We start from the raw sequence: 23,951 nt of genomic DNA on the forward strand, positions 1-23,951 counted from the left end.
TGGTCACATGACAGTATTCACCTTGACACATGACAGTATTCACCTTATCACATGACAGTATTCACCTTGACATATGACAGTATTCACCTTGACACATGACAGTATTCACGTTGGAACATGACAGTATTTACTTTGACATATGACAGTATTCACCTTGACACATGACAGTATTCACCTTGGAACATGACAGTATTCACCTTGACACATGACAGTATTCACCTGGTCACATGACATTATTCACTTTGACACATGACAGTATTCACCTTGTTCAACTATGTTCACCTAGCTTAAACGATATACTAGAGTTTGAGCTCAGTAAGCAATGTAAAGTGTCACCAAAGCTAATTGTTTTCCTGAGTTTGTCTGTCAAGGGCACTCAGTTAGGAATCCTGCATGATCCTGACACTCCTTTTAGTAAATCACATATTCTCAGAATAAAGCGTTTGTGAACATACTGGTACACTGGGACTGTCAGTCCAACAGTGATTGACGTGACAGTAGGAAGTGCCGATCCCTGTAGCTGTAGGTCCTGCTTGCAGTGCTGGAGGGGCTGGCTTCCTCATCACACACAAAGGTAGGGCAAGGATGTTGACAGAACAATGTACTGAGTTTGCCTGGACACAGTGTACAGTGTAGGCTGGAATTGGCTGTCTGAATGGGCTGATTTATGTACAGGTACTCATGTACTCATGTTCAAGAGAGACTCGCCTTTAACTCGACACAACTGTGGCAACACTTTCTTAGTTTTCAGTTTACAGATTTGACTGACTGGATCCAAGAGCCACAATCTGAAAATAAAATAAGAACAGCTTGAATTTATTTTATTTGCCTGGATTAGGAGAATAGAAAGTTACAACCACAAGAATTAGGTAGGTAACTGTTTTCTTTTTAACAACAAAAATCTGCAAACCTCTTTTAAAGAGATCATCGCCTTAGAAGTAACAACATAAGCATTCTGCACTAGATGGAGAATTAGCATTTATATTTTCCCTCTAGACTGACCCAGACTGCTGCACTGTCATAAGTATCTGAAAGGGCTCCAACAATCTTCCATGCAGACATGGTAGCAACTTTAATGGATGACGCTCCTTCCTTTGCCACTGTTCAGAGGTGGGCCGCGGAAATACACGATATGATTATGGCTGATGATCGTCAACTCGTCACATGTCACATAGCTAATACACTAAGGCTTCTATCATTTTAGTTTTGTTTGTTTGTTTGTTTGTTGTTTAATGGCGCACTCAGCAATATTCCAGCTATATGATGGCGGTCTGTAAATAATCCCAATTGCGAGGATCGATGCTCATGATGTCAATCACTGGATTGTCTGGTGCAGACTCGATTATTTACAGACCGCAGTCATGTAGCTGGAATATTGCCGAGTGTGGCGTTAAACAACAAACAACGACCCACCCACCCACTCACTCTCATTCAACCACATAATGCATATTATTGGTGTTCATTGTGAGTAATGTTACCCATATGACAATGTGGTTGAAGGAAAATTGTTTAAGATCAGCACTAATGTGATCAAAGCCTATGTTCAGACTGCAGTATACTCCTGATAAAACAATTCAGTTGCCATGGTTTTACATTTATTATCATGAACTGCATCATCTTCTGCTCTCCACAAAGCTGCTCAATTAGTTAATCATTAACAGTGTTATGTATTTTCTATCACTGATTGGGTACTGATAAACCTGTTAACTTCAAACTGGTAAACTATCACACAGGCTTAAGGAGAGACATTGGTTTACCCCGCTAATAATGGTACTTGCATAACACAGTGGATGCCGATACCAGCTGAGGCTTTGCTTGATAGCATATCTACAACTTATTATGCAGTTACCCAGGTGGCACAGTTCATGACCTTTGACCTTGCATGCATTACCTGGGCAGTGGAGGCTTGATACTGGTGGGTGGTGTGGGTGCAAGGTTAGGACACGGTCTGTCACCATGTCTGTCACCATGTCTGTCCATGTGTTTGCAACACTCAGCCCACAGGAGTTCATTGTCAAAGGTTGTCATTGTCAGCGTGAGCATTCGTGGTCCATGTCACTACCTTCCTGGGGCGGTCGGGTAGCCTAGTGGTTAAAGCGTTCGCTCGTCACGCTGAAGACCCGGGTTTGATTCCCGACATGGGTACAATGTGTGAAGCCCATTTCTGGTGTCCCCCGCTGTGATATTGCTGGAATATTTCTAAAAGCGGCGTAAAACCATACTCACTCACTCACTCACTACCTTCCTGAAATAATGGGGCCGTCGGGTAGCCTAGTGGTTAAAGTGTTCGCTCGTCATGCTGAAGACACGGGTTCGATTCCCGACATGGGTACAATGTGTGAAGCCCATTTCTGGTGACTCCCGCCATGATATTGCTTAAATCGGCATAAAAACCATACTCACTCACTCCTGAGATAATGTGTGTGCTTTCATCACAGTATGTATGTGTGTTCATGCATGTTGGGGGCGGTCGGGTAGCCTAGTGGTTAAAGCGTTCGCTCGTCATGCCGAAGACCTGGGTTCGATTCCTGACATTGGTATGATGTGTGATGCCCATTTCTGGTGTCCCCCGTCGTGATATTGCTGGAATATTGCTAAAAGGGGCGTAAAACCATGCTCACTCACTCACTCATGCATGTGAATTGTTGCAAGTCAATGAAATGCTTACACCCAGAGAAACAAACTGCTACAAACAGTTGAGCTGTTTTAACCAACAGTAACATCAGTTTCTCAAGATAGGTCATTTCATACAATTGTGAGAGTACTGTGATTAGTCGTGGCTTGTTGTGGTGCAGTAGTTAAGTGTGGAATTGAGGGTTAGGTGCAAGATTTCCGTGTTTACTTGTTTAAACTGATATTAAAAAATAAAAGAACTGACATTTATTACCCTACCCAGTGTGAAAAAGGACATCCTAACATGGTGATTGGCTAAAAATAGATTCATGGGAATAGATTAAAAAGGTTGTTGCTCTGTATCAGAAAGGTAACACAGCATACAGAAACTCTCTATGAAACTGTGGAGCCACAGTGTTGCCCCATCTGTGAATCTGGGTGAATAACTTGGTAAATAACTTAATACAAAGATCTGGGTTCTCTGTGCACTCAAAATACTGATGTCATCATCAATTGTGTGTATCAGTAAGTGAGTGTGTTAAGCATTAAAACCTGTGAAAACAAAGCTAATGTGTGGTTGTGAAAGTCAACGACATGGGGAGTTTATGACTGAAAAAGTCTCCAAATATACCAAAAGACATAGCACATCAGAAAAACAACAACTGATCTTCATCCGTGCAGGGTTGCCTCCCTTAGGCATGCCATGAAGGTTTGTGGCCTTGATTCCGTTCTTTGCCCATATATGTCAGTACCGTATTAGTGCTCATGGGTTTTACCACTAATACAGCCTGCATCACTTTGGGCTTATTACTCCCCATACAGATGGCAGACCATGATATGACTAAGGACCTGTGAAGATCCGGGGTAGAATAGGTCTTCGGCAACCAATTGCGTGGATCGATGCTCATGTCATTCACTGGATTGTCTGGTCTAGACTCAATTATGTACAGAATGCTGTCATACAGCTGGAATATTGCTGAGTGCGGCATTAAACAACAAACAAGCAAATATAACTGAAATACTGTTAAAGATGAGTGGAACCATTCACCAACTTCCATCCTCAAGACAATTCTGCTGGATGGCCACAGACTCAACTTTGAAATAATATATGACCAGAATGCTGAATAAAAAACATGTGAATGTGTTTTCGTTATCTCAAACTGCCTCGTCAGACAGCTACCTTCACTTATGTGACATTTGAAATAAACCGCCATTATGAACGATTAATGTTTTTTTGATAATAATGATGTTGCTTGTACCATGTTTAACTCCATACAACGTATGCTCACTGAGCAACAAATAGAAACATGCATAGTCTTAAGTCAAAACAGACCGTCTCTGTGGTCTAGTGGTAGAGCGTCTGCCCGGAGAGTGGAAGGTCTGGGGTTCGATCCCCAGCCCCGTCATACCAAAGGATGTAAAAAGATGATACTGGTTGTTACCCTGTCTGGCACTAGGCATTAAGGGTCTAAAACAAGGACTGGTCGGCTCGGAGTATACTGTGTCTGAGTAGGGTATTCATGTGGCATGGTATCTCAGTGGGCTAACACTATAAAAATCGGCATCAGTCTGGACTAGTACAAGCAGCCTCACACACACGTGCATGCACATCGCTATATAAGTGCAATAATCTTGGATGTGACGTTAAACCCCATTTCACATTGCCTCACCTAAAGTCAAAACTCCTGAAGAGGTTCAGAGACACTTGAACTGAAAGAGTGATAAAGAAGACTTCTGATCCGTTGGTAGATACTTCCACAGATCGGCAGAGACATGGGCAAATGTACAAGGTCTGAATGTCTTATATTTTGAGAAAGGAACAAAAACATGGTCAACTACTATGGCCATAGCCATCGTGTATCGAATATGCAACGTAATTATTCCAACAATTAAGCAAAGACAAGTATTTTTTGAGTCTTTCCAAGATTTTAACTTGCCCAAGTATTTAGTGCCTTTGTATGATTAATATATTTGAGGGCAGACTCATTGTTCTACTGAACGCTTATTACAATGACTGACATGCAGTGCTATTTTTAGATGCTATGATTTTTGAGTGCATCATGTTACCTTGATGTGCAGTGTTCCTTGGTACTGTGTAGTCTGTAAGCCTCTTGTAAGAATGAAATGCAGCAGTATTAAGTGTAATCTGTCATTTTGTTTGTCAGTGATGAAATCGCAAATCTCATCATTATCTGATAGACGAGGTTTGTCTATGATAGTCGCCATCTTTGTGCAGCCATTTGAAATAAGAACAGCGATCTGATTGGATATCACAATTTCATCACAAGAGGCACAGCTCATACTCTGTCAGCTGTGATCTGATATTACAATTGCTTTGCTCCATGTTTGTGATGCAATCTGGCCAAACTGGGAGTAGATGTTGGGTGGGGGTAACTGTGAGAGGAGGGGTGGGGGATGTCAGAGTTTGTAATACTTGGAGGGGTTAGGGAGGGGGGTTACTGTGGGAATGGAATTGTGGGTACTTGGATAAGTAATTTACATATTGTTTGCATGTGTCAGGGATGGCTTGACATGGGAATATAAGATGGAGATGAGGGAGGTGAGTGAATTAATTAATTAAATCTTTGACCGTTGATTGCTTTGTTTCCTCAGCTGTCACAAACCATTACATATTCATAAACTTTCATGGGATGGGTATGACACTTGAAAGGGGGTGGGGGGGGGGGGGAGGGAGAGTAGAGCCATGGGCAGAAAGGGGAAGGAGGGTAGAGCCATTGGAAGAAAGGGGAAGAAGGGTAGAGCCATGGACAGAAAGGGGGATAGAGCCATGGGCAGAAAGGGGAAGGGGGATAGAGCCATGGGCAGAAAGGGGAAAGAGGGTAGAGCCAATGGCAGAAAGGGGAAGGGGAGAGAGCCATTGGCAGAAAGGGGAAAGAGGGTAGAGCCATGGGCAGAAAGGGGAAGGAGGGTAGAGCCATGGGCAGAAAGGGGGAGGAGGGTAGAGCCATGGGCAGAAAGGGGAAAGAGGGTAGAGCCATGGGCAGAAAGGGGAAGGGGAATAGAGCCATGGGCAGAAAGGGGAAAGAGGGTAGAGCCATTGGCAGAAAGGGAAGGGGGATAGAGCCATGGGCAGAAAGGGGAAAGAGGGTAGAGCCATGGGCAGAAAGGGGAAGGGGGATAGAGCCAGGGGCAGAAAGGGGAAGGGGAATAGAGCCATGGGCAGAAAGGGGAAGGGGGATAGAGCCATGGACAGAAAGGGGAAGGGGGATAGAGCCATGGGCAGAAAGGGTAAGAGGGTAGAGCCATGAACAGAAAGGGGAAGGAGGGTAGAGCCATGGGCAGAAAGGGAAAGAGGGTAGAGCCATTGGCAGAAAGGGAAGGGGGATAGAGCCATGGGCAGAAAGGGGAAAGAGGGTAGAGCCATGGGCAGAAAGGGGAATAGAGCCATGGGCAGAAAGGGGAAAGAGGGTAGAGCCATGGGCAGAAAGGGGAAGGGGGATAGAGCCAGGGGCAGAAATGGAAAGGGGGATATAGCCATGGGCAGAAAGGGGAAGGGGAATAGAGCCATGGGCATGTAGCGGCCATAAAATTTCCGAGTCCCGTGATGGGATTCGAACCACGGACCTTCTGATCAGAGGTCGGACGCCTTGTCCACATGACCAAAGAGGTTAACCCCGTCAGCAAGCTGACAAGGTAAGGATGTCATCTGTGGGATGACTCCACGCCCTGCTACATACTCCCCCGTCAACAGAAGGCACGTCCCGGGCCGCATAGTAGGGTACTGAGGCTTATTTTGCTCAAATTTGATATGAACGTGCTCAACCCCACGTTGGGCGCCAATGTAGCGGCCATAAAATTTCCGAGTCCCGTGATGGGATTCGAACCACGGACCTTCTGATCAGAGGTCGGACGCCTTGTCCACATGACCAAAGAGGTTAACCCCGTCAGCAAGCTGTTCTTGCAAGGATAAGCTTGGGCGTATCTAGTAAAGTGATCAGTGATTACTAGCACGTACTGATGTCCTCCCTTTGACGATTCTAAGGTAAGAAAATCCATGCAAACCAACTCTAGTGGTTGGGTGGTCTCGATGTTAACTAACGGGGCTCTGTCTGTAGTTGCTTTCCTCTTGACACACCGTTCACATGTCTGTAGATGCATGTCAACATCACGTGCCATGCCTGGCCAGAAAAAACGTTCTTTCAGCAGGGAAAATGTCCTGTCTCTCCCAGGGTGTCCGACATTGTCATGCAAGCTACGAAGGGCTGCTGATCTACATCTGGAAGGTAATACAAGCTGTTCCTGCTCCGAGTCCTTAGGACAGGTGATTCTGTGTAAAACTCCATTTTTTGATCTTAAAATGATGGTAGCTCTTTAACAGTGAGGTCATTTCCTTGTCTCCAATATATAGAGTCCTGTCGGGTTTATGTCCAACTTCAAGACTGTCCATAATTGTGGCAATAGCTGGGTCTCTACGTTGAGTGTGACTCCATTCCTTGGCATTGTTGTGGCACTTGTCATCAAATACTTCTGAGTCATCATCACCTATAACATCAGCAGACAGACACAAGGTTTCCACCAAGCTAGAGACCTGAACCTTGTTACAGATTGCATTTACTAGATCCGTAGATAGTTCTTCTGTGTCAGTGTCATCCCTTTTCGGTAATCTGGACAAAGCATCAGCGTCTACATTACGTTTTCCTGGTCTGTAGGTGATGGTGAAGTTATAACTTGACAAGGCCGCCAACCATCTGTGTCCCGTTGCATCGAGGTGAGCTGTCGTCAAGACATAGGTGAGTGGGTTATTGTCCGTGAGTACAACAAAGTTGTTTCCATAGAGGTAATCATGGAATTTTTCAGAGATGGCCCATTTCAAACATAAGAATTCCAATTTGTGTGCAGAATAATTCCTTTCTGATTTACTCAACCCTCTGCTGGCATATGCGATCACACGTTGTTTACCTCCCTCTTCTTGATATAAAACAGCTCCAAGACCTTGTGTACTTGCGTCCGTATGCAGTTCAAATGGTTTGGAGAAATCAGCATATCCCAACACTGGTGGGGTAGAAAGGCAGGTCTTCAACTGGTTGAAAGCTTCTTCCTGTGCTGATCCCCAATACCATTCCTGTTGAGTCCTTGATTTGGCTATTCTGTGCTTCTTTGGAGATGTCTTGGGCAGAAGGTCCGATAGTGGTCTGGCAATCTTGGAGAAATCTTTGACAAATTTCCGATAATAACCGGCGAATCCAAGAAAGCGTCTTATTTCCTCTGCCGTGGTAGGTGTTGGCCAATGTCTGATCTTGTCAATCTTGTCTGGGTCAGCTTCTATTCCATCTGCTGATACGATATATCCAACATAACGTACCTTCGTCTTGAAGAATTTGCATTTTTTCGGGGCAAGCTTAAGTCCACATTCTTGAAGACGTCTGAAAACAAGCTCAAGCCGTTCTACATGTTCCTGATAGTTCTTAGAAAAGATTATGAGATCATCCAGATATATCAAGCAAATTTTCAAGTGGAGTCCTTCCAAACATTTTTCCATAAGTCTTTGGTACGTGGCTGGTGCATTCGATAATCCAAAAGGCATTCTGTTATATTCATAAAACCCTAGCGGGCCAACTGTAAACGCAGTCCTCTGTTTATGTTTTTCTGCCATTTCAACCTGATGGTATCCGCTTTTCATGTCAAGAACAGAGAAGTATTTCATTCCTCCCAGACAATCAAGAAGTTCTTCAATTCGCGGAAGTGCATAACTGTCCTTGATCGTGCGTCGGTTGAGCTCGCGAAAATCTATACATAGTCTCAATCGTCCATCCTTGCGCTTCGCCAAGACAACATTAGAGGCCCATGGGCTATGTGAAGGTCGGATAACTCCAGCAGACAAAAGATCTTGAAGATGGCTCTTCACTTCACTATACATGCCAGGTGGAATTCGACGATGTCTCTGTTTAAATGGAATGTCATCATGCAAGTCTATCCTGTGTTCAACCATAGTTGAGTGTCCTAAATCGTCATCCCTTTTGGAGAAAATATGTTTAAACTTCATGATAAGTTCAAGTCCCTGTGCTATCTCCTCCCTTGTTAATCCATCCTGTTCAACTTCCACTTGTTCCAGTAAATTGTCAGAGTCCACAGGTGTTCCAGGTGATAAACTCTCAATTGTAACAGGTTGTAGTTCACAAAGAACAGCTCTGGGGTGTATAACAGCTGTCTGTGTGGTGATATTGGACACAAGTACCTCTATTTCCTCAGGGCGGTGGTAATCATAAGTGACAAGAGTTGGTGCAATATCCAAATCAGATGATACAGATGATACTGTTGTAGCCTGTAGGAGGGCACATACTTGACGATATGGGATTCCACGACTCAACTGTCCTTTGATTGTAACTGTACTGTTAGACGGTATGGAAATACTGTGGTATTCTGCAGATTTGACAAGTCCTAACTTTCCTCCATTCTTAGTCAACTCCCTATCCTGTATGACCAAATTCCTGAATGTCAAATACCATGGTGTGTACAAGTCACCTTTTTGAAGAAATCTTGTTCCGTTAAAGGCCTTGCATTCTTCCAACAGATGTAAAAGGACATTGGTTCCCAATAGGACTGGTACCCTGCAGTTGTATCTGGTATCAGGGACAACTAAGAGTAAACATGAGGTATCTGTATCCTTGTCGATGCCACAACCAACAGACTTAATGTTCACTTCCACGAATCCCTTATATGGCAAAGACGACCCTCCAGCATGTTCAATGTCCAACATGCAGTCTAAGGCTTGTATGGGTATATGACTGAGATAACTGTCATAAAAGGATTCCGATACAAATGAAACAGTTGCTCCAGTATCCAATAAAGCTCTAACAGAAATACTTTCAACCTCTATTTCAACTTCATTGGAATGTCCTACTAATCTGTCCATTAACGGTGTTCCTCGGGGTTGTGATCCTAGGCCTGATAGTCCCCCCTGCCCATAGGCCTGTTCCAGTTTAAAGGTTTGCGGCGATGATCCAACCTGACCCGACATCCATAAGCAAGGTGACCTGAGTAGCCACACCTCCAACAGACTGGTTCCTGAGACTGTGAAGAAGACTGATCCGGGGAAGGTGTAGAGGGTGAATGGGAAGTAGTCTGCTGTGGTACCACAGAAGGAGCAGATGATACTTTACCAGGAATGGTATCTGACCAACCTTCGTTACCCTGTTTATATTGACCTCTATCTCCATGTCTGTTATATCCACCTCTGAATGATGTAACTGCAGGTCCTTGGTGGCTGTAATTGACAAATGGAGAAGGCTGCAGTTGCTGTATCTGAGCGGTCATGTGCTGCTGTCGTTCCTTCATATCAGCAAACTCAGAGTACATCTCCTTGAACATCGACTTAATCTCAGAAAGGTCATGACCAGATGAGTCTGTGACTGCAGCTTTAGCTGTATGAACTGTGGCTTGTTTGGCCTTGACCTTCGGTGTGTCAGCTGTGTTTCGTTGAAGATCAAACTCCATTTCCCTGAGGCAAAGGCGGAGATCATCAAAGTTTGTGATTGACTCATACTTATATCCAGCCAGACTTTTAAGAGATGGATTAAGTCCATCCCATAATCTTGTCCTCAACATTTCATCTTGCTCAGCTGGTGGTATGGACTTCTGCTCTGCTAACTGATATAGTAACCTTTCCAAGCGACAACTCCATGCTGAGACATCCTCGCTTTCTCCTTGACAAGAACTATAAAACTTGGACATAAGTACAGAGCTCCTTCTAAGTGTCCCAAAAGCACTTTTAAGCTTTGATAAGATGTCGGATATGGTGGCCTTAGGTCCCACTTTCATCACTGCTAAAGCTGCTTCTCCTTTTAGGGATCGTCGTATTGCTTGTAAGATTGTCCCCTTGGAATAGGTCTGTGTGTCCAATAAACAGTTCACCTCATAGCGCCATAAGTCATACTCCGCATCCTTACCAGGCTCTCCACTAAAGAAAGGCAGTTTAGGGAAGTTATGGTAGGTCACTGTGGATGATTTCATATCAGATTCTGGGTTCTCTCCTTCAGGCTCCTTCTTAATCACAGGGGCTATATCCTGCTGTGATAATCCTTGAACCCAATGCTTGAAATCCTCGGGTGTGTCAGATTTGGGGTTTAGTCCTGCCTTTCGGAATGCTTCCACCATGTTACCGAGTTCCTCCTTGCTGAGTTCCATAATGAATGAATGCGCAAATATTCACTAAACGTGAAATGCAAACTCTCTAACGAGCAACAACTGTTGTTGTTGAAGTAAAAGGTATATGGTATACCAAAGTATAGTAGCAATGCCACTTTAAATGCACACTGTATCGGAGAGAGAAGTGAATAGACTAGGTAAAAAAACTATAGGTACAGTAATAATACCTACCTGTTGTCAAGAGCTTGTAGTACTTAATAAATATATCGAGTATCAGAAGCAAAGTGTAGACTAGCAATGCAACAACGAAGCAAAGCAGTAAAGGTGATGTACAACGCGGTTAAGCGAGAAGCAGCAAACGTAGAGTACAACGCGGCAAAGCAGCAATTTCAGGCACAGCGCGGCCACGCAGCGCAACGCATAAGCAAAAAATTATTCAGTGTCACGAAGAACTCAAAGAAACAACACCAGAGACCATATATCAACCAATCCTTGAAGAATAGCCCAAAATACAAATGGCTGATGAACTATGACCTGTATACTACAAAGGAAGTATTGTTAGTATAATGCAGTGTTGGTGCAGTGATATGTGAAATCTATCAAATATGCTTTATCAAATAACACTAATTTGAGTTCTAAATATAGTAACTACCAACGTGATAAAGAATTTATTCCTATTTAATTCATACTTTGAGAATGTATTCAAAGTCCACTCAGTCACACATCAAGCAATCACCAATCTATGTCCCTTGATTACCTAAGCTTAAGAAAAACAAGTGCCATCCCTAGGTTAACTAAGGCAAATTCACAAAACTACATATACTATAGTAGTACCGGTACTAGTTCAAATTACTAATGGCACGGTAGTAACATACATGCATGTATGCCTGTTATAAATAAAAACCACAAAAAAATAGAACTAAAAAAATGTTTCTTTTAAGTTCTAAGCAAAAAAAACAACTTTGACAAGCCAGCAGATATATGTGTAAATACAATTAAGTATCACAATACAAGTAAGGTATACCACATATCAACACAAGGAATAAACAGCATGAAGCCTTTATGGCTATACTTCACTCAAACATTGCTATATACAAATGATGAGGCATATCAATCTCTTTATCATGAAGAAACAGAAACTTTTTCAATGCACAAAAAGTTCAAACTTGTTTGATCTAGATCAGTGTCAGATACATAGAAAGCCACAAATCACTGATATAATGTCATCATAGTCACACGACTATATAGTCCTTATCAAAGTTCTCACCCGGCATGAGGCACAAGTCTAACTCAAGACTGGAATCGGATATGGAACATTAGATCCATCTCTCGGAGGCAAACAGTTGAATGCTGTCCAAAATAGGCTACTGGCGTTGCACAGATTTCCTCACTGGGGGCTCCATTGTTGCAGCCATGATATAGTGGTGTTAGGGGGTTATTACATAAACCACAGGCTACGGGTTGTGAGGTACAATCGGTTTATTCCAGCGTAGTGGAAGAAGGCACTCTGTAATAATAATAAAAATAAACAATATACGTGATTTAAAATCACACGTGGTCAACCTATCATCATTATGAACTAAGTACATAAATGCGCATATATATCATATACAGGTATTACACAGTATTACATTACACAAATGACTTTATATGATTACATGTTTACATGTGATGAACAAAGTATCTGTTGACATGAAGACTATAAAATATAACATGGCCTAATAATGAAACAGACCATAGAGTCTGTACAAAGAAACCTACCCTGTGGGTGACACGGGAGTGAGTCCACGCACCAAGTAGCCCGACAGCAAACTCGTATAGTAAACCTATATAAGCGATAATACATTGATCAAGGGCTACCATTATACTAAGTGAAACATATATACATAATAGTGACCACCACAATGAAAGTCTACAATTTTATCAACAATACAGGATTCATGATATATCAATGTTACACCATACAGTAAACAGTTACAAAACAATAATTTCTAGCCAGCATATTGACCAGATTAAACATAGAAAACAAACCATACGCACATTCATACAGGTTAAATGGTAGATTGTATATATACTTACACTAGGTTGATCATGAACATATTTATACCTATTTTATATATGATTTATATTAGACTTTAATTTACAATTTATATAACAACTAAAATGTATACTAACTAACCTTTGAGTTGTGCAAAAAAATCAAGCAGGTGTACAATCCTCATTCAGTGATAGTGTGACTGGTTAGTAACATGGCGGATGACATGTATATTTGAAAACAGGACCAATCAAGTGAGAAGCTTGGCCTGGGCTATTGTTAAAACACCAAAGACAATGACATGAAAATAGACCAACCCAAATACCCTTATAACCAAAATGTGACCAGCCCTGTGACACAGAATTGTGCAGTAAACATAAAAGCAAGAGACAGACGGACTGACAACTAATTTCAACTTGTATATATATAAACCAATCGTCGTCTGCCGGATACCTAAAACGTGAAATAAGATTAAAATGATTAATTATACATTTATGTACACGACATAACTTAGCTAAATAAATCCCTGTTACAGGCAGAAAGGGGAAAGAGGGTAGAGCCATGGGCAGAAAGGGGAAGGGGGATAGAGCCATGGGCAGAAAGGGGAAGGGGAATAGAGCCATGGGCAGAAAGGGGAAGGGGAATAGAGCCATGGGCAGAAAGGGGAAGGGGGATAGAGCCATGGACAGAAAGGGGAAGGGGGATAGAGCCATGGGTAGAAAGGGTAAGAGGGTAGAGCCATGAACAGAAAGGGGAAGGAGGGTAGAGCCATGGGCAGAAAGGGGAAGGGGAATAGAGCCATGGGCAGAAAGGGGAAAGAGGGTAGAGCCATGGGCAGAAAGGGGAAGGAGGGTAGAGCCATGGGCAGAAAGGGGAAGGAGGGTAGAGCCATGGGCAGAAAGGGGGAGGAGGGTAGAGCCATGAACAGAAAGGGGAAGGAGGGTAGAGCCATGGGCAGAAAGGGGAAGGGGAATAGAGCCATGGGCAGAAAGGGGAAAGAGGGTAGAGCCATGGGCAGAAAGGGGAAGGAGGGTAGAGCCATGGGCAGAAAGGGGAAGGAGGGTAGAGCCATGGGCAGAAAGGGGGAGGAGGGTAGAGCCATGGGCAGAAAGGGGAAAGAGGGTAGAGCCATGGGCAGAAAGGGGAAAGAGGGTAGAGCCATGGGCAGAAAGGGGAAGGGGGATAGAGCCATGGGCAGAAAGGGGAAAGAGGGTAGAGCCATTGGCAGAAAGGGAAGGGGGATAGAGCCATGGGCAGAAAGGGGAAAGAGGGTAGAGCCATTGGCAGAAAAGGAAGGGGGATAGAGCCATGGGCAGAAAGGGGAAAGAGGGTAGAGCCATTGGCAGAAAGGGAAGGGGGATAGAGCCATGGGCAGAAAGGGGAAAGAGGGTAGAGCCATTGGCAGAAAAGGAAGGGGGATAGAGCCATGGGCAGAAAGGGGAAAGAGGGTAGAGCCATGGGCAGAAAGGGGAATAGAGCCATGGGCAGAAAGGGGAAAGAGGGTAGAGCCATGGGCAGAAAGGGGAAGGGGGATAGAGCCAGGGGCAGAAAGGGAAAGGGGGATATAGCCATGGGCAGAAAGGGGAAGGGGAATAGAGCCATGGGCAGAAAGGGGAAGGGGGATAGAGCCATGGACAGAAAGGGGAAGGGGAATAGAGCCATGGGCAGAAAGGGGAAGGGGAATAGAGCCATGGGCAGAAAGGGGAAGGGGGATAGAGCCATGGACAGAAAGGGGAAGGGGGATAGAGCCATGGGCAGAAAGAGGGTAGAGCCATTGGCAGAAAGGGGAAGGAGGGTAGAGCCATTGGCAGAAAGGGGAAGGGGGATAGAGCCATGGACACAAAGGGGAAAGAGGGTAGAGCCATGGGCAGAAAGGGAGTAACCTGGTACCCGGGTAACCTGTGAGGCATCAATTGCACAGTTGGATGATGAGGGTGTACGGGGGGGGGCAGTGGATAGGGTGAGTGAGTGGGGTGTGTTGGGTTTAATTCCGTTTTGAACTGTGTTCCAGTTATATCATGGCATGGCAGCTTAATGTAGAAGAAAAGCCAGAAGTGTTGAAGAAAAGCCCATGATCATTGGTTGCTGGAGTGCCCAAGGGATGCAACTCTGCATAATAAGGGCAGGGAGGGGATGTTAAAACCAGGTGGATAGGAGTTGGGTAAATAGCAGGGAATTCAGGCTACCCGGGGGTGAGGAAGGAGGGTAGAACCAGGGAGGAGGGTAGGGGTATTCAGGCTACCCGGGGGGGAGGAAGGAGGGTAAGGGTATTCAGGCTACCCGGGGGTGAGGAAGGAGGGTAGAACCAGGGAGGAGGGTAGGGGTATTCAGGCTACCCGGGGGTGAGGAAGGAGGGTAGAACCAGTGAGGAGGGTAGGGGTATTCAGGCTACCCGGGGGTGAGGAAGGAGGGTAGAACCCAGGGAGGGGTGAGAAAAGGGTAACCATGCTACCCTGGTATCTCCCACTCAGACATGGGGTATTGATGACAGGCAATCTGATAACACTGACAGTGTACATGATATATCTTGATGGCCTGTCATAGCAGGGCTGAGATTGATGTTCTGGTAATCCTGCAGTAAGGCAATCCCTTTGATCACCTTAATGAGACCTGATTTGTTGCCATGACAATGTGAGAATGGAGTCCTTGATTGGTACTTAGAAGTTGGTAGTACAGGAAGATAACAGATGAGGATAACAGCTTCTGTATTACGTCTTGTGATTTTAAGGGGCTTTTCTTGCCTCGCCTTCAGGTATGAAAATGTTTTGAGAAAAAAGAAACTACTTTGTGTCCTATCATAGTCATATTTTCGAAATTCATCTGTTTTCATTGATGCGGTTGGACATTTTAGCATGGATTGATTTGTTCTGAAACTAGCTGACAGTGCATTTTTATATAAATAAGGTTATGAGCACACACAAATGTATACCAAGAATGCTGAAAAAATATGTTTTGTTCCAAGGGACACGTGACATTCAATGACAAAATTTTGACAACAAATGTATAAGTCCTGCAATTAAAGTAATAATCTAAACATACAGTACACTACGCCATCTCACTACTTTACAGGACCCAAGAAATTTATTATCGGGGGTGGGGTGGGGGGTGGTAGGGGGTGGTAATATTTTCAGAGATACCTTAGAGTTTTAATTTTCGATACACAAAAAGAACCAGCAATTGGGATGGTACCATTCTAAAAACAGGGCCAGACTGGTTGCACCGAATACCTATAAACTTTTAAACATCCACTCTCCAAAATTTATTTTATCTTTCTTCAGAGACACGAATGTTGTTCTATTTATTTCATTTTAACACAGGGCAACTTGTGAATAATTTCGTAGAAGTTTCTTGGCTGGGATATATTTTGTTAAATTGATTAAATTGCTTTCATTTTCACATTGAAATCTTAATAGCAATTTTGGTTGTAACGATCAGCTCACTCAGAGAAATTAAACTAGCGCCCAAGTGTCCTTACAGCGGAGTGAATCATTCTCAAGTCTTCTCCAGCTGCAAGTTTAAACCCACATTAATTTTGCTGAAAGCTCAGGAAATCTCCGAGCTCCTCACAATCTTCCTAATTTGCATCCATTGTCAGTTTTAGGGAGATGGAGGTGTCGGGTGGAGCCTTTACATCTTCCACACTCGCTCGACTGTCAAACAGAGGGAGCATGGCTGTGTAATTTATGCTGATCTCGCATAAAATCCCCCTGGATCAATGCCGATCTGATTACGAGTATCTTCGCTTGGACCGTCAATATTTGCGGGCTAGCAGGGAGAACGCAGGGGCACCTCGTGTGATGCTGGTGCACTGGGAATAGCGTGATAGCACATCTGCCCCTTCTATTCTGGAGAGTGACGGCTTGAGAGGCCACTGGTGGAATGTGAAATAAGTAGTGATCATTGCCTCGGCTTTGTTTGTTACAGAGTGATAGCGAGGGGCCAGTATACATGGAGTAATTGTCCAAGAGCCGGCCCTTCGCAGTGGAAGTCAACGGACATGTGTTAGTCTGTGGTTGACCAGTGGCCGCCAGGTGAAAGGCCAGCTGAAGGTAAATATATCATGTATATTGTGGTCAGCTTGAAGTGACAGTGGTCATCAAGATCTGAATGTACGTCATTGTTAGATTTACCACATGATCTAGCATACAGAACTTCTGCAGCATTACAAACTGGTGACTATCATTACTATTGTGATGAATGCAGTTATTATTATTTTATCATTTATTTCTTGTTAATTGCAATTTGGTATCACTGTACAGTCCTTTTTCTAAAGTCAGTGATAGACTGGCGCAGTTCTCGAGTCTTGGCTGTTGGTGCTGTGATAGAATTATTGGAAATGTGTGAAAGAATTATTGGAAATGTGTGAAGTATTTGTGGAGATAGATTTGAATGCATGTTACATTGCCAATGGCGCTATTTGTGTCAATTTCTTTGTTTTCTCGAGCGGTGATGGTGTGGATAAAATCCTGGGAAGGGAAAACGCTATTTGGATTATTCTTCTCTGTGAGTTATTTTGAGATTTTATCACCAGCCTGGCTGGTATAGATAAATCATTGTAAATGATGGAAGTCGATCCATGCAGAGATTGGCCGTGAAAATTCGGTATGGTGTTTTTCTGGGCTTCAGTTTCCTGGATAGTGAATAGAATGAATGTTGAACCACATAATCTGTGGAAGGGAAAAATAATTCATTGACATCCTTCTGTAGAAAATCCCACGACTTGTCACGTTTCACCTCTGGTCTCCGCAGCTGCAGGATATGAGGAATTATCTTCTAAGCTTGGGCTCTTTTTGTTTTCTGGTTTAATTTTGAAAACATGGATCACAAAGTCGGGGTGATGATTCCTCTTGTGGATCAAGAATCTTTGGGTACCTAATGGGACAATCTCCTCAGATTCCTTCAAGCATAGGGGGCACGGGTGGCCCCGTTGTCTAAGGCGCTGCGATTTGCTGTGCCGAGTTGCGTCCCTTTGGCACGCCAGAAACCTATGATTGGGGGTTCGAATCCCGGATTGCCCCAATTATGTTTCTAGGTTTGTCAGCACCATACCCGTACTCGTAGGTTTCACCGAAGTGGTAAACGTCCGAGACCTGCATCACTTCAGGCTTTCCTCCCACATTAAGCTGACATGCCGTGATATAACTGGAATACTGTTAAAAGCGGCGTTAAACCCAACTCACTCACTCACTCCTTCAAGCATAGTTTGTTTATTGTTATTTTTACCTCTTGAATGTTCTAATCTACTCATAACAAGTAAAGGAATCTCCTTGTCACAGAAGTAACGTGAAGTTTGTGATGTAATCGTAATGTAAATAGTTCATGAAAACAACAGATTGTGGTCCTTTGAAACAACCGTGTTAGAGTTATGGTAAACGCTCTATATTATCTGTAGAAGAGAAGGCATAAGAAGGAAGGTGTCCACTACTGTTAAACAAGATGCATTGTTAACGTACACTGTTATCAAGTATGCTGGACACAACAATATTTATGTTAAGCATTCTGATAGTTGGATGCTATAAGCTCCTTGTCTATGTGGGGACCTTGTTGACAAGCAGGAAGTATACCGTATTTGTGATTGCATTGTTCAAATCACCAAACACAGATTACAGTCTGTCAGAAGTTACTACGATGTTTGTTGATGTACATGTATTTACATGCACACATCTGTGACTGTATGTATAAATGATTAACACAAGGGGATGTAGGCATTGCATCTATCTCCGTTATAGCATCCAAATATTGATTTAAGGCCAGATCACTTCTTTACATATTTTTATTCCTGAAATACCCAAGGCAAGATGGGTTTTTTTAAGGTATTTATTTGCAATAATATTAAATCAGTGGCTAAATATATGACTCCAGCATGCCGATTTCCACATTTTTTGTGTGTTTATTACTAATATTCACACTCCTTTTGGGGGTTACATTTATTTTGGGAAAAACTGCTATCTAATTATTTTAGTGAAGTTTTTGCAGGAGTGAGTGAGAGAGAAGAAACAGTCAAAATGTTGGCTGTAATATTTTTAATTGGGGAAAATAGTAATTCTCTGTGTGTATGATAAGAGGGATACCAGTGGCTTGATGATGATGATGATGATGATGATGATGATGATTATAATTTTTTATTAATTATTATTAATATTTTGTTTTGTTATGCACCACAATACTCACTTGAATTACATTCAGTCTTCTTTGACTTATGTAGAACTATGACTTATAATAATAATAATAATAGTAAGGCTATTTGTATAGCGCAATATTTTTCAGTGAGGGACATGCTCATTTATGGACACTATTTTTTTAACCCCTGAGGGAACCTTGTGGGGATTCCAGGTTAGAATCTGTCCCCAGCAACCAATGCTGGTTGTAAGTGACGACCAAATAGATGAGGTGGTCAGGCTAGGTGACTTGGTCGATTACGTGTCATCATACCCGATGACATGGATCTTTGCTTACAATATCGATCACTGGATTGTCTGGTCCAGACTCGTTTATTTACAGGACACTGTCAGATAGCTGAAATATTGCTGAGTGTGGAGTCACCTTCAAAGACAAGCATGGGGATGAAATTTGACCTGGGATATCCATGGGGAGACAGAGTAAGTCTACAAACAACAACATTACTTACTTATATTGGAGATTTAACATGCGCTTTCCGACTGCAAGCGTATGTCGCACACGGGCCTTGCCAGGCCATTTTATGTATATCCAAAAAGGGGAAAAGTGAGTTTGTGCAACCCAGGAGGGGGGCTTTAGGGAATGCTTATATAGTAATTTTGAGATTTGGAATGAATGCCAAGAGTGGGTGGGGGACAAACTAAGGGAGCTGTGTGTGTTGGGTGGTTGTTAGATAAGGTAGTTTTGATTTTAATATTTTATGTGGGGTTTAAATGCGACTATATAGTCCTGTTGTAGACAAGTAGATGCATAAGTGTAGCCTTATGTATGCTAACTATGGTGATGAACTGTAATTTAGTCCGACTGACAGATGTTTCCTGTGTCTACTGATAATCCAGCTCTACCTGGGCTGTAGTCCATTTATCACACACGTGGGGGTTGTTGTTTATTGATTATTGTAGCGGATGTGTTGGATAACACAGCCATCTGTTCAGGTAGACCCGCTGCCTGTATTGGTGTTAATCAGCGATGTTGTAACTGCCATTGGGTGTTCAACCACTGCTTGTGTCAGACCGATCAGTAATAGAATCACAGGTAATTGGCATAGCTGATGTCTGCAGGTTAGTGACAAATGTGCGGGAGTCTGTAAATGATAAACATGTTATGTTATCATTCTGTAAATACCAGGATATTGATATGTGAGGCCTGTCATTTTTATTGCCTAGTTTTCTCCGAACGTGTGACACCAATGTCATTGTTTGTCAAGTGTTACCGATTGCAATTTATTATTATAGAGATGGATGTTGATTAGCAAGAGTTGCCGAAGTATTTACAATAGCATGTGGTTTTTTGTTGCTTAACGCTGCAATATTCCAGGTACTAATTGATGGCAGCATGTACAATAACTCTGTATATACAGTAAGACTAATCATATATTATAGCAATGTATATAAATATACAGTAAGACTAATCATATATTATATATACAGTAAGACTAATCATATATTATAACAATGTATATAGATATACAGTAAGACTAATCATATATTATATATACAGTAAGACTTATCATATATTATATATACAGTAAGACTAATCATATATTATATATACAGTAAGACTAATCATATATTATAGCAATGTATATAAATATACAGTAAGACTAATCATTTATTATAGCAATGTATATAAATATACAGTAAGACTAATCATATATTATAGCAATGTATATAAATATACAGTAAGACTAATCATATATTATAGCAATGTATATAGATATACAGTAAGACTAATCATATGTTATAGCAATGTATATAAATATACAGTAAGACTAATCATATATTATATATACAGTAAGACAAATCACATGTTATAGTAGTGTATATACAGTGTGACTAATATATTATAACACTGTTTATACAGTAAGACTAATCATATCACATAACAACATATAAACATTAAGACTAATTATATATTATAACAACTTATACAGTAAGACTAATCATATATTATAACAGCGTAAACAGTGAGACTAATCATATATTATAACAACGTATACAGTAAGACTAATCATGTTATAGCAATGTATAAATATACTAAAAGGCAATATGTATACAAAAAGGATTTATATGACAATGTACATAATGCAATATGACAAAGTGTACGTGTATAGTATTTTATCTAAATTTATTCTAAAAAATGTGTGGGCCCAACCAAAAAAAACTTAATTTATTGTTGGAAACTGCAACAACTTAAAAAAATTGAATTCCTTATGACAGATTCCAAGGCCCCAGATACAGGCAGTATCGGTGTATGTATGGATGAAAATAAGTACGACACAGTGGGGGATAATTTAGAAAATGTATAAGATATGTATGTACTGTCTGAGATTCATTTATAAACGTATTTCCCAAAATAATATTCTGATTTCAAACAGCGTATTTTCTTGAGTATTGTGCACACTTTTTTATCCAAAAAACCCCACAGCTTTGTAGAGGGGTGTGTGCATTATACACGCCGTAATGCGTTTTGATAACTTTTTTCTCTATGCAAAGAAATATTTTACCATGAGCATGTAACAACGGAAATAGCCTGTCCACAAATCCATACTGAAGTACGCAAATTAATGTTGTAATTACACTGTCTGGTTATAAAAAGTGTTCACTGTATATTTGGACTTACGTTTGTAATCTATTTTATTAATTTATATTTCAAAATTTCGTTCAATATATTTACATTAATTTCGGCCAAATCATGTGTGAAGTGATCGGTTATTGCACCATTATTTACAGCAACCACGGTCAGATTACCACTACCGCTACTGATGCCTTGAAACCAATTTGATTTGACAGAGAATGGATACATACATCATAAATTAAAGTATGTATATAGCTGATTGGTTCTGTAAATCTTGAAATTAACACAAGCTTGAATAAAATGCAGAAAATGCGAGTGGTCTTTGCTCGCATTATTAAACATTCCATTTATATCAACAATAAGACATTTTGGATAGCAGAAATACCACTTTAGACATACGCTAAAAACAAACAACACATCACTGTTTATTGGGCAGCACTTGTTACAAGTATATAAACAGTGTCATTCAAACACTAATTACATACTGTGTTCTACTCAGTTAGTCATCACTGATCACACCTGCAAGTCCAGGCAGACGCCACCCACGCAACACGGTGTCTTTGTTCTTTGCGACTGCGTCAAAGGCCGTCACGAGTCAGCACGCATGTATTGTTTTAGCGGAAGTACTCTACTCAGCGCTAGTCAGCGGTGCTATTTGGTGTGTGATTGAATTAATGTAAAATTAAGGTTCGATTAAGGAGAGGATTCTCCTGACAGAGGGCCTTTTCTTTAGATATAAATCCGCTGATGCTTGAGAGGAGGTGGTGTCGCATTCATATTGAATCACATTTTTGGCTAGGGACCAGCGGTCACATTCTTTTGGAGACGTATTAATTTCATGATTTACAGTATTTCTGGATTAGTTTATGAAAAAATACACATGGTAATCTTAATCTCTGCATATAAAACAATGCCTGGCAGAGCAGGAAATACAATTTAAATGGTAAATAATCATGTCTTGTGATGTTTTATAGGAAATTTCAAATTTTTATTGACCAAGTTTATTGTCACCAGTTCGTTTACCTGAAATCGCTGATTGGAAATGATTCGCATAATACTTGAAAATTCACTTTTTCCAAAATACTGAATCCCCGAGAGGGTGGTGTGCATTATGATTGGGTGCACACTATACTAAAGAAATATGGTATTTAGCATTTAGTTCCCCAGTAGTTTCAAAAGTTTTAGGACCCTATTGATTTTTTTACTGATACGGAGAACTCCAAAACATGTCGCATGTTGCGATTGAACAGTTGAAAGCTGACTCTCACGTTCATGAATATTTTAGATCAACCAGCCAAACAACAAATGAAAGAGCAAGTCAATTACAGGTCCGTTTTCACTATCAGTTTGGGCAAAATATCATCTCTGACAGATGGCTTATTTCCTTGGCTGTTTTTACCAAAATTAATGAATTGTAAAATGTACTTCTCCTCTAAGTAATTTGTGGCTGCACTTTTGAAATGACCCTAATTTTTTCTCTGATGACCTCACTTTTTTCTCTGATAACCCCACTTTTTCTCTGATGACCCCACTTTTTCTCAGATAACACCACTTTTTTCTCTGATGACCCCACTTTTTTTCTCTTATGACCCCACTTTTTTTCTCTGATGACCCCACTTTTTTCTCTGAGAACACCACTTTTTTCTCTGATGACCCCACTTTTTTCTCTGATGACCCCACTTTTTTCTCTGATGACCTCACTTTTTCTCTGATGACCCCTTTTTCTCTGATGACCCCACTTTTTTCTCTGATGACCCACTTTTTCTCTGATGACCCCACTTTTTCTTTGATGACCCCACTTTTTTCTCTGATGACCCCACTTTTTTCTCTGATGACCCCACTTTTTTCTCAGAGAACACCACTTTTTTCTCTGATGACCCCACTTTTTTCTGATGACCCCACTTTTCTCTGATGACCCCACTTTTTCTTTGATGACCCCACTTTTTTCTCTGATGACCCCACTTTTTTCTCTGATGACCCCACTTTTTCTCAGAGAACACCACTTTTTTCTCTGATGACCCCACTTTTTCTCTGATGACCCCACTTTTTTTCTCTGATGACCCCACTTTTTTTCTCTGATGGTGCCATTATTTTATCACTCGTTGGCCTGAAGTGCCCTATTTTTTGTCAACTCTATGAACACTCCATGGGTCCTGTTGTATTATAACCTGATCCCTGTGCACCTAGGTGCCAGGCTTGACTAGGTCCCCAGCAGCCGGTTCTGCCTTGAGGGGAATGGACCAAGTGATATGAACCACTGATCTGGTCTCGACAAGATGCTGTGATGTCAACAAACATATTAGCGGACTAAAATGGGATAGAGTGTCTCACTGATGGTGGGTCTTGGTGCCCCATTGACAAATGTTGCTCACACTATCGACCACTAGTATGCCAGTGCAGATATGACTACTGTACAGTCCAGCTACTGTTATTTTACTATAAT

At 41.8% G+C, this 23,951-nt stretch overlaps 3 protein-coding genes across 6 annotated transcripts in view; 2 read left to right on the forward strand and 1 right to left on the reverse strand.

The window, feature by feature from the left end:
* The window catches only part of LOC139479772 (roundabout homolog 1-like), a 108,622-nt gene that overhangs the window by 21,170 nt on the left and 63,501 nt on the right, over positions 1-23,951 (forward strand). The window contains exon 2 of one of the 4 annotated variants that reach the window (XM_071262630.1): positions 16,679-16,803. The exons of 1 other annotated variant lie outside the window; for it this stretch is intronic. The gene's annotated coding sequence lies outside the window, so the exon portion shown is untranslated. Of the gene's footprint in view, positions 1-715; positions 870-16,510; positions 16,804-23,951 lie in introns of those variants that run through there. 2 more of the 4 variants (XM_071262633.1, XM_071262640.1) reach the window with 2 other exon arrangements.
* Positions 9,514-10,758, reverse strand: LOC139480529 (uncharacterized). The gene has a single exon (XM_071263622.1). The coding sequence runs from the start codon at positions 10,756-10,758 to the stop codon at positions 9,514-9,516; it is 1,245 nt and encodes a 414-aa protein (XP_071119723.1).
* LOC139479521 (ribosome-binding protein 1-like) lies at positions 13,495-14,058 on the forward strand. Its single transcript, XM_071262366.1, has one exon. The coding sequence runs from the start codon at positions 13,495-13,497 to the stop codon at positions 14,056-14,058; it is 564 nt and encodes a 187-aa protein (XP_071118467.1).

This window comes from Haliotis cracherodii, unplaced genomic scaffold (assembly GCF_022045235.1).
Source record: "Haliotis cracherodii isolate W230 unplaced genomic scaffold, xgHalCrac1.p SCAF_4, whole genome shotgun sequence".
Lineage (NCBI taxonomy): Eukaryota > Metazoa > Mollusca > Gastropoda > Lepetellida > Haliotidae > Haliotis > Haliotis cracherodii.